Source organism: Rattus norvegicus, chromosome 13 (genome assembly GCF_021556685.1).
Source record: "Rattus norvegicus strain SHRSP/BbbUtx chromosome 13, alternate assembly SHRSP_T2T, whole genome shotgun sequence".
In the NCBI taxonomy this organism is placed as follows: domain Eukaryota; kingdom Metazoa; phylum Chordata; class Mammalia; order Rodentia; family Muridae; genus Rattus; species Rattus norvegicus.
The window spans coordinates 18,581,431-18,593,622 of record NC_141546.1 but is presented as its reverse complement, the minus strand read 5'-3'; the positions used below and the strand labels follow the sequence as shown (position 1 = coordinate 18,593,622).

General features: G+C 37.2%; 1 protein-coding gene across 3 annotated transcripts in view; it reads right to left on the bottom strand.

Annotated features, from left to right (window-relative positions):
* Positions 1-12,192, bottom strand: part of Cntnap5b (contactin associated protein family member 5B) — a 903,684-nt gene that overhangs the window by 496,086 nt on the left and 395,406 nt on the right. For 2 of the 3 annotated variants that reach the window (XM_087580549.1, NM_001047873.2), the window contains 1 exon segment: positions 11,705-11,845. In XM_087580549.1, the coding sequence (XP_087436675.1) occupies positions 11,705-11,845 (141 nt within the window). 3 annotated transcript variants of the gene reach the window in all.

The following is a 12,192-nucleotide window of genomic DNA, read 5'->3' as shown; positions in this document are numbered from 1 at the left end:
AATTGAAACAGATGGATCACTCCCGAATTCCTTCTATGAAGCCACAATTACTCTTATACCTAAACCACACAAAGACCCAACAAAGAAAGAGAACTTCAGACCAATTTCCCTTATGAATATCGACGCAAAAATACTCAATAAAATTCTGGCAAACTGAATCCAAGAGCACATCAAAACAATCATCCACCATGATCAAGTAGGCTTCATCCCAGGCATGCAGGGATGGTGTAATATACGGAAAACCATCAACGTGATCCATTATATAAACAAACTGAAAGAACAAAAACACATGATCATTTCATTAGATGCTGAGAAAGCATTTGAGAAAATTCAACACCCCTTCATGATAAAAGTCCTGGAAAGAATAGGAATTCAAGGCCTATACCTAAACATAGTAAAAGCCATATACGGCAAACCAGTTGCTAATATTAAACTAAATGGAGAGAAACTTGAAGCAATCCCACTAAAATCAGGGACTAGACAAGGCTGCCCACTCTCTCCCTACTTATTCAATATAATTCTTAATTTCTAGCCAGAGCAATCAGACAACAAAGGAGGTCAAAGGGATACAGATCGGAAAAGAAGTCAAAATATCACTATTTGCAGATGATATGATAGTTTAGTTAAGTGATCCCAAAAGTTCCACCAGAGAACTACTAAAGCTAATAAACAACTTCAGCAAAGTGGCTGGGTATAAAATTAACTCAAATAAATCAGTACACAAAAGAGAAGCAAGCCGAGAAAGAAATTAGGGAAACGACACCCTTCTTAATAGACCCAAATAATATAAAGTACCTCGGTGTGACTTTAACCAAGCAAGTAAAAGATCTGTACAATAAGAACTTCAAGACATTGAAGAAAGAAATTGAAGAAGACCTCAGAAGATGGAAAGATCTCCCATGCTCATGGATTGGCAGGATTAATATAGTAAAAATGGCCATTTTACCAAAAGCGATCTACAGATTCAATGCAATCCCCATCAAAATACCAATCCAATTCTTCAAAGAGTTAGACAGAACAATTTGCAATTTCATCTGGAATAAGAAAAAACCCAGGATAGCTAAAACTATCCTCAACAATGAAAGTACTTCAGGGGGAATCCCTATCCCTGAACTCAAGCAGTATTATAGACCAATAGTGATAAAAACTGCACGGTATTGGTACAGAGACAGACAGATAGACCAATGGAATAGAATTGAAGACCCAGAAATTAACCCACATACCTATGGGCACTTGGTTTTTGACAAAGGAGCCAAAACCATCCAATGGAAAAAAGATAGCATTTTCAGCAAATGGTGCTGGTTCAACTGGAGGTCAACATGTAGAAGAATGCAGATCGATCCATGCTTATCACCCTGTACAAAACTTAAGTCCAAGTGGATCAAGGACTTCGACATCAAACCAGACACACTCAAACTAATAGAAGAAAAACTAGGGAAGCATCTGGAACACATGGGCACTGGAAAAATTTTCCTGAACAAAACACCAATGGGTTATGCTCTAAGATCAAGAATCGACAAATGGGCTCTCATAAAACTGCAAAGCTTCTATAAGGCAAAGGACACTGTGGTTAGGACAAAACAGCAACCAACAGATTGGGAAAAGATCTTTACCAATCCTACAACAGATAGAAAGAAGCCTTATATCCAAAATATACAAAGAACTCAAGAAGTTAGACCACAGGGAGACAAATAACCCTATTAAAAATGGGGTTCAGAGCTAAACAAAGAATTTACAGCTGAGGAATGCTGAATGGCTGAGAAACTCCTAAAGAAATGTTCAACATCTTTAGTCATAAGGGAAATGCAAATCAAAACAACCCTGAGATTTCACCTCACACCACTGAGAATGGCTAAGATCAAAAACTCAGGTGACAGCAGATGCTGGCGAGGATTCGGAGAAAGAGGAACACTCCTTCATTGTTGGTGGGATTGCAGACTGGTAAAACCATTCTGGAAATCAGTCTGGAGGTTCCACAGAAAATTGGATATTGAACTACCTGAGGATCCAGCTGTACCTCTCTTGGTCATATACCCACAAGATGCCCCAACCTATAAAAAAGGCACGTGCACCACTATGTTCCTTGCAGCCTTATTTATAATAGCCAGAAGCTGGAAAGAACCCAGATGCCCTACAACAGAGGAATGGATACAGAAAATGTGGTACATCTACACAATGGAATATTACTCAGCTATCAAAAACAATGACTTTATGAAATTCATAAGCAAATGGTTGGAACTGGAAAATATCATCCTGAGTGAGCTATCACAATCACAGAAAGACATACATGGTATGCACTCATTGATAAGTGGTATTAGCCCAGATGCTTGAATTACCCTAGATGCCTAGAACAAGTGAAACTCAAGACAGATGATCAAAATGTGAATGCTTCACTCCTTCTTTAAAAGGGGAACAAGAATAACCTTGGCAGGGAAGAGAGAGGCAAAGATTAAAACAGAGACTGAAGGAACACCCATTCAGAGCCTGCCCCACATGTGGCCCATACATAAACAGCCACCCAATTAGACAAGATGGATGAAGCAAAGAAGTGCAGACCGACAGGAGCCGGATGTAGATCGCTCCTGAGAGACACAGCCAGAATACAGCAAATACAGAGGCGAATGTCAGCAGCAAACCACTGAACTGAGAATAGGACCCCTGTTGAAGGAATCAGAGAAAGGACTGGAAGAGCTTGAAGGGGCTCGAGACCCCATATGTACAACAATGCCAAGCAACCAGAGCTTCCAGGGACTAAGCCACTACCTAAAGACTATACATGGACTGACCCTGGACTCTGACCTCATAGGTAGCAATGAATAGCCTAGTAAGAGCACCAGTGGAAGGGGAAGCCTTGGGTCCTGCTAAGACTGAACCCCCAGTGAACTAGACTGTTGTGGTAGGGCGGCAATGGGGGGAGGGTTGGGAGGGGAACACCAGTAGGGATTGGGAGGGGGGAGGGTATGTTTGCCCGAAATCGGGAAAGGGAATAACACTCGAAATGTATATAAGAAATACTCAAGTTAATAAAAAGAAAAAAAAGAAAAAAAAGAGAAAAAATGATAAAAAGAAATACTCAAGTTAATAAAAAAAAAAAAAAGAAAAGAAAGTGAACAACTTAGAAAACAGTTTTCCCAGGGTCTGAGGAGCACATATCAGAAAGGTAGGTGACACGAATGTTAGACTGATTAAAATGCAGAGCAAGACTGTTAGTGTCAAGGGGAAGTATCGTTTGTCACAGAACACACCCACAGAGATGAAACACAATTCAGTTAACTAGCTGAAGAGATTATAGGCTTCACTAGAAAGAAGGGAGGTAGTTCTGAGCAATTTTGTTGAATGTTTGAGTCATTAGAGTTAAGACAATGAACATTGTCCCTAGTATCTGTGAGCAGGTGTGTGTGTCTGTGTGTGTGTGTCTGTGTGTGTGTCTGTGTGTATCTGTGCGTCCATGTCTGTGTATACACATGCACATGTAAGTTCCTGCAAGCTCCCACACAATTACACACTTATTTTTAGTGACAGTTTTTCTTAGCTGCAGTCTGACCAGAAATGAATAACTACATATCAATAAGTTTCATTCCAACACACGCACAGACAAATAATGACAAATTTCACAAGTACTCAATACTTCCTAATTTATATGTTTAGTTTATTCAAATCCACTAGAAAATGTTCTCTATGTTTCTATTCCAAAGAATCTTGTTTTTAAGAATCATTCAGTCATGTAATGATTGGAATGATAATTAAATATTTTCAAGTGAAAGAGATAGATAAGATAGTAATAATTTGGCTTTTTCAAGTCACTTGGTAATTTATACAGTTCAGAGACAAACTACAATTCAGCTGCAGTCAAAGGCATGTAAGCTATAGAGGACTCATTCTTGCCCTGCAATTCCATTTCATAAGAGACATGAAAGCACTCTGGAAGAAAAATAATATGTTCATGTATTCATATTATAAAAGAAAATGCTAAGATTCTTCTTTCTGCAGAGTAAAATTATATTCTTAGATGAAAACCTTCTCCCCAAGTGCATTAATACTAAATGGTACTCAGTGCATCATAATGAGTACATTGATGGTTAAGCCTCAAGGACTGCAATTATTGAAAGGTTTCAGGCAATCTGCTACATAATGTGGTTAACTTAAGGATTGCCAAACACATGTTAACATTTTGATGCAGGATTCATCCACAAAGAGAATATAGAGATTGCTGACACGAAGAAACCCATATTGTCTTTCCTCACTCTATAACATTTCACTTTCAGGTTTTCTGCTAATTTAATGACTGAATTTAACATATCTCATCATTAAAGATGAAAAACCTCAAGCTGTCTCTTTGCCTCTTCTAGAAATCAGACCACACTACTCCCAGTGTAATCTGGCAATTAGGACAAGAACTGACTAGAATCACCTACGACACTTGACTGGCCTTGGTAGAAAAACTTCGTCTAGCTTCCTCCCTCATGCAGCTGCCCAGGGCCAAGAAAATGTTGAACTATAGTATCAGTGTCTTCCTGCCTTAATTTCAGGCATACAGGCTAAGTCACTAGGCTGGAATAGAGTACTTAACAAGAACCACACGGACACACCGCAAAATACACACACACACTATAATGACACACTCTCTCTTACTCAATCAGTCACTCATTCTCACTGCTGAGAAATGCTACATGGGTCTGATCCCCTTTTCTGGTGATTGAAAGGCCCATTCCTTCATATCCTCATCTACACTAAGTAATGCCTGCCTCAGGATTGTAGAAAAACAAAACAAAACAAAATGCTTTCCTTTCAACGTGGTCTCCTTCCTACATATGCTATGAGGCTTTATCCCTAATATTCTATTTTATCCCTAATATTCTCCTGATCATTGTTGTCTAGAAACTGAGACCCCTTTACTAAGTAATGCTTACTCTGGATGAATAATTTTTTGTTAGGTTTTTCTAGTCTCTGTTTTCTTTTTCTTTTTTTCTTTCTTTCTTTCTTTTTTTCTTTCTTTCTTTGTTACCTACTACCAAAGGATATTTCCTAAAATTGTGTGTATAGAACTTCACTTTGTGAATATAGCCTTAGAGAGTACAGATATTTCTACATAGGGTGTAGCTAGACTTCTTCTGTCTCGTATCTAGTACAAGCAGATGGCAGAGTGAAAGAACAGCTGAGCCATCACATCTTGATTCACTTCCATGATCCCGAGCGACTGTACTGGAATGGCATGATGCTTTTGAAACATTAAAGCCTGTCCCAGTGACATGTTTCATCCAAGAAGGCCATATGTTCTAATCCTTTCCAAAGAGTTCTCCAAAGAGGTGAAGAATTCAAATTGTCTGCCTAGAGGAGACCTAATTTCATTCAAATCACCAGAGTGTGACTTTGAATGACTTTATAAAGGGTGACTTTATAAGAAGTCAGCAATATAGCTGGAAAGCCAATTCAGATAGGATGGGTAATGTAAGTTTTCATAAGTGAGAACTTTTTCAGGAATCTTGAGTGTGATCTAATGATGGGCAAGTGTTATTAGCCAACATCCCAGAACGAGTCATGGATCCTACAAATTAAGAGGAATTCTGGAAGATGGTACAAATCTTTTAAAAGTCTGATAATCTTTGTCCAAATATGAATTTCCTCAAATATACCTAACATATATCTAGAATTAGATAGAAAATCTTAGGTGATATAACATGGAACCCCTAAACACAAAATCTCAGCTGTAGGTTCTATCTATCAAGCAAAAGAGCCCAGGGGTTATTTAAATACTGTAGTTTACTCAGACATTGAGTAATCAGATTCTGAAGAGAATTAAGGTTTGTCTATCATTTACAGGATCATTTAGTCAGCCATTGGCTGGCAAGGGAGATGGCATAGCACACAGAACATTTTAAGATAAGTGTCTATTAAACTAAATAGTATAGAATAGCTGTTTAGCCATTTCTACTCAGCCTGGTTGCACCAAAATGTTCCAAGGTCTTGTTATCCTTTTTTCAGGGATGAACAATCAGTGAACATGTCTATGTTTGAAACCAGAGAAATATTAATCCCAGGAATCAAAGAATTTAATCCTTTATGGATATCACCATAACTTTCTTTGTTTTATCAGTAAAGACTTAGGCATATAGCTGATTCAGGAGAAATGAAGGAACTGTCTTTTCACTGCAGAGACAGTTTCAATATGGCTGTTTAGAAAGTTAGGAGTCACTTTACGTTTAGTTGATAATGTGGACAGCCTGGAGCCTCCACTGAAGTTCACTGAAGAGGGCCTTTTATACATTTCCTAATCAGATTGCTATAAGCTATAAGCGAAACCCAAGATGGTGTTGGGTTCTGATTTGTCTGAAGGCAAGAAACAGCATTTGACCTCCCAGTTTTGACTAAGGCTAGGGAAATTGGAATTTGTATCCCTACAATAGGGTTCTTGAGACTATTCTTCCCTGTACCCCATTTAGACCTAGTCAAATAGGATTAATATAACACAATGCAACATCAGTCTTCATTAAAAATTATTTGTTATAAAGGTTCTAATTGAATGCAAAAGAGAGTAAATAGACTATACACTTTGATGAAGGAAATGTGAGAATCATCTGACGAATACTAAAGCAGCTATTATAATGAAAACCTTCTTGAAATCAAATATAAGTGGTAATTAAGAAAACAGAAAGTAGTAATAACAAATTCATAATCTTATTAAGGAAATGAAGGATATAAAAAAATCAAATGAAACTCTACCAACCCAAACTATACGAGGTTGAGCCTCCAAAAGCTGCATTAAAAGGTGGGCATGACTGTTTGCCTATACCACAGCACTGCCTTTTCCAGATCTAAGTTCAGTGAAAGACCTTCTCTGGGGAAACAAAACTGAACATGAGAGTAGATAGCATACTTCTTTGGCCTCAGTGGATAAACAATGGTAGATTCTCCTGCATAGATATAGCACAGCACACAAACACATGCATGTGTGTGCATCTGCACACTCACATACACACACACACACACACACACTTACAAAGAGAGAGAGAGAGAGAGAGAGAGAGAGAGAGAGAGAGAGAGAGAGAGATTAAACTTTATAGATCGATGGATGTAAAAGCAATGAAAAGAATAGAACAAGGCATTGGTGAATATATACCACCCACTGAAAATAATAGAATTGAAAATATAAGAATTGAAAGTTTGACCAAAAAGTAGCTTGACAAGCTATATTAAAAAGATGGTGTTGTTCAGAAAGAAGTTATGAAAGACACGAGCTATAAAATAATCACAGAGATGCTGCAGAAATGACCTAGGACTTAAGTGTGTAAAGAACCCAAGCATAGTTCCTAGCACTCACATTAATTGTGACAGATCTTACAGTTCCTAGTAACTCTGGCTCTCTGTCTTTTAGTCTCTGTGATTACCTACACACATGTGCCCTCCTCACCCACAGTATACACATAAATAAAAGATATATGTGCAAATACATATGAATATATGTTTACATACACATATGCTCAAACATAAAATGACAGTAAGCTTCCCAAATTAAGGACTCAAAACTATGTAAATATATTAAACATACATTAAAGGAACTTAAAAAGACCAAAATAGGAAGTGTCAAAACAGCACTATGTCATAACATTCAACATTTTCACATCAAGGACAAACTTGACATTTCATAACCCCACATTAAAAATCAACCTGGTATAGTACATTTGCCACTGAAAGCAGTGTGAAGAGAGTCATTTACATATGCTGAGTAAAAAAGCTGATGGCTCATACTTTATACCAAGTAACTCAATGATAATATTCCCAGGTGAAAAAAGATAAGAGAATGTGGCATATTCACATATGCTCCAAAAAGCACAGATAAAAGTAAGTATCAAAATAGATGGTTTCTAAGAGAATAGCAGTTCAGTTTACATATTTCAAATATATTAAACTATATTAGAATGGTTTTGTGTAGTTTTAAACAAAAGAGTGTATTTTGATGTCAAAAACTGTTGCACCAAAGCAAATTTAAATACATATATTTACGTATATTTATACTCATATATTTATTTGTATATTTATGTATTTAAATGTACAAACACACACATACACACACACAGACACACACACACACACACACACACACACACACACACACACAGATCAGTGAGGCAAATGTGCTCAGTGACCAGTGCTGCTAAATGGTTAATAGCACTGAAGAACAAGTACAGCATTCATGGTCATTGCCTCCATGATACAGCCCATCATATTCTCTTTCAGCACTGGGTTTTGCTATGTTACTGCAATAGACAGAAAGTTGAATTCTCACACTTAAAACATGGAAAAGCAAACCAACATAAGAAAATGGATTGAACTAGAAAATATCACCCTGAGTAAAGTAACCCAATCACAAAACAATACATGGTTTGCCCTCACTGATAAGTGGATATTAGCCCCAAAGTTTGAATTACCCAAGATACAATCCACAGACCACATGAAGCTCAAGAAGAAGGATGACTAAAGTATGGATGCTTCAGTCCTTCTTAAAAGTGGGAATAAAAATATTCACAAGAAAACATATGGAGACAAAGTTTGAAGCAGAGACAGAAGGAATGATCATTCAGAGTCTGCCCAACCTGGGTATCCATCCCATACACATACAGCCACAAAACCAAGACAATATTGCTGATGCCAAGAACTGTATGCGGACAGGAGCCTGATATAGCTGTCTTCTGAGAGGCTCTGCCAGAGTATGACAAATACAGAGGCAAATACTCAAAACAAACTATTGAACTGGGAATGGGGTCTCCATGGAAGGAGTTAGAGAATGGATTGAAGGATCTGAAGTGGTTTGCAACCTCATAAGAACAACAATACCAATCAACCCAAGCTCCCAGGGACTACACCACCATTCAAAACATATATTATACATGGACAGGCCAATGGCTCCAGCTGCGTATGTAGCAGAAGATGACCTTGTTGGGCAATAATGCGAGGAGAAGCTCTTGGTCCTGCCAAGGCTGGACTCCTCAGTGTTGGTGAATGTCAGGGCATGGAGGCAGGAAGGGGTGGGTGAATTTTTTGGGGAATATCCTCATAGAAGAAGGGGGAAGGGAAATGGGATAGGGGGCTAGTGGATGGGAAATGGGGAAGGGAAATAAATTTTTCATTTGAAATGAAAAATAAAACAAAACAAAACCAAAGAACAACAACAAAAACCTATGGGCAGTGCTGTTGTATGTTAGGTGTCATTTTTCCTGTAGTCTATCCTTCCTTGATCCTAATATTACCTTCCTTTTGCTTTCTTTTCAAATATTGAATTATACAATAAATAAATAATCAAACAAACAAATAAAACCTAAGTTTCTCTTAAATGTTCCAATATTCTTGGGAAAATTAAAGCAAAACTAATTGATAAGCTTCTAAGTAGAAAGAAAGAGGATAAAGACACAATAAAGATAAAAGGGTGAATGAATTTATAAAGAATTAATTTTTGTATATTTCAGACACGTGGATAAAAGATCAAAGATATTACGCTAAGAGTATAGGTATTTATATGTACCTGAGAAAACAGAGGCAAAGGTTTGAAAGATACTCTGACATACTAAAGTAAAATTCTAACCTTAATCAATGCACATATCATTTTATAATGTAAAGGGAAAAATTAAAGCAACAGAACAAACAGAAGGCAAGAATTATAAATAGATACATAAGTTCTTACATACCAATAATTGAATTAAGTGTAAATGTCACAAGCATACCAAATGAAGATTGAAATAATGATTAAAATTTATAACCCAACTATTTATTGCCAAAAATGATACAAACAACTTAAAAGGAAACCAATGGGAAATAATATGTAGAATGCAATGAATGTAAAGAGCGTGTCTGGCAGTGGTGGCATTAGTGTAAGCACTTGGGAAACAGTGAAAGGAGATCTCTCGGTTCAAGACCACCTTGTTCAACAAAGTAACTTTCAGGATAGTCAAAGTCCTACAGATAAACCCTTTCTCAAAACAAACAAATAAACAAACAAACAAAAAATAAAGCAAAACCAGAACTCGTATGTCGATATTACAGTCAGGTAAATTAGACTTTAAAGCTAGGTTATCACCAGAGAAAGAGGATGCTATTAAATGACAAACAGTCCCCTCTACCATGAATGAATAGTACTAAGCAGAACTCAAACTTGTGGTCACAACAAATAACCAGAAAACTAGAAGAAATATACAAATCCTTAATTATGTCTGGAAACATCATTATTGAGTCCTCCATCCATATTTCTTATATACCTAGAACAGTTGATGTCTGATTGTGTCTTCTACATAAGTTAGGGAATCCTCATCCATCAATCCCTACAATACAGTTGCCTAAGCAAACCCAGCCCAGTGGCAACACTAATTGACATGGCATTGTAGATAGGGGAAACCTCTCTAGATGAGTTACAGAAAACTAAAGGCTTCTGAGAGTCTTCTCCAGGGACAAGCCTGTTCATAGGTTGTCCAATCTCAAGCAGTCAGCTAAAAAAGGAATGCATATGAGTAACAAAAAATAGACTCAGTACCTTGTGTGTGTGTGTGTGTGTGTGTGTGTGTGTGTGTGTGTGTGTTTGCATGCGCATGTGTGCATTTGTGTTTGTTTTATAATAATGAAAAAGAGGTCATAAATTTGAAAGGGAATAGAAGGAGATGTAGGAGTATTTGATGGGAGGAGATGAAATTAGAAAAAAAAGTTAGATTCCTAGTAAAACTCAAGATGTATTAGGTAAAATAGATGTTAGTGAGTTAGAGAGAACTTTAATCCACTGTGATTATAAGTGATCCACAAAAATCTCCTAAGACACTAACAGTGCAGTAACATTTTAAATGCCCGAACTACAGAAATCAACAAGTCTGGTGCTTTTATTGCACTTCACATTTCTAAAGAAATTTAAATTTGTCTGCATGGATTTTAAATCTTCCTCACATCCAAGACTGCAGCATTCTCTGAATATCTGTACTTGACTTTACCAATGAAATTATTAGCAATTCTTCCTTCTTAGCTGATTCTATTTCAGTATAAAGTCGGCTAGTAGGACAATGAGAATTTTTTTATTTTATCTTTAAGTTTTGAGGCAGAGCCTTATGTAGCAAAGGCTTGTGTCAGAGTTGCTAGGTTATGGAGCATGACTTAAAATTCTGATCTGCTTCATTTCACATCTCACTTGCTAGGATTACAGGTGTGCAGCAGCGTGTGAATTGTGGTGTGAGTGTGACTATTCCTCACCAGCTCATATGTGAGAAATGTTAGTATCCAGGAGTCTGTTTCAGACTATTGTGAAACCTTAAGGAGGTGGAGTTTGCGAAGGTTGGTCACTGGCAGACAACCTGGACCTTTTATAGCCTGGCCACAAGTCCTGTTCCCTACCCTTACTAAGTGCTGACGGGATAGTACCAATGAGCGTTCTTTTTCTACTTTCTCGTCTCCTCTTCCATGATGGAATATAGTCTATGAGGCCGAATAAATCTCTCCTCCTTTAAATTGCCTATCAGACCAGTTAGAAATTTAACTGACCTGTTTTCATCTGGTGACTGGGATGAAACTAAGATTTTCACACCTGCTTGGCAAGCACTCTTCAAAATGAACTACATATTTGGCTGATGAAAATTTTAAATGCGTAAGATAGTCCTAGAATGAAGAGGTCCAGGTAGGAAACAAGACTTACCCAAGGTCTACAAACCACCATGCAACACAGACCAAGACTTACCACTGAGTAGATCTGATGCTTTCGTCTTTTAGCCAAGTCAATTATGTTCACTCCATTGTAGTAAAGGTTTTCAATACAGCCATGGAAGCTTTTCTTTAAAAAGGTCCCAGGTTTGCTTGGTATTGGAATTCCTCCAAAACTGAGCTTTATGAGGGAAGAAATAATAATTGACTCTTAATTCCAAGCTCTGCGCATGGAGGAATGTAAGTGAAGCAGGCATGCTTCTGTAGATTTAGTTTATATGTGAGCACAGCCACTCCAGTGACTGTAGATGGCACTTGATTATTAATTTAGAGAGATACTGATTAACCTGTATAAAAGTTTCTATAATTGTTTGCCTCTTAAGGACTCACTTTACCTAACCATTTTCATTTCTTTCGTAAGACTCTTTAATGCTAAATAAAACAATAATTTACAGATAAAAGAATGAGAAAAATACACATTCAAAATCCTTATGTATATCTGTAGCAATGTAAAAGAGATGATACCAG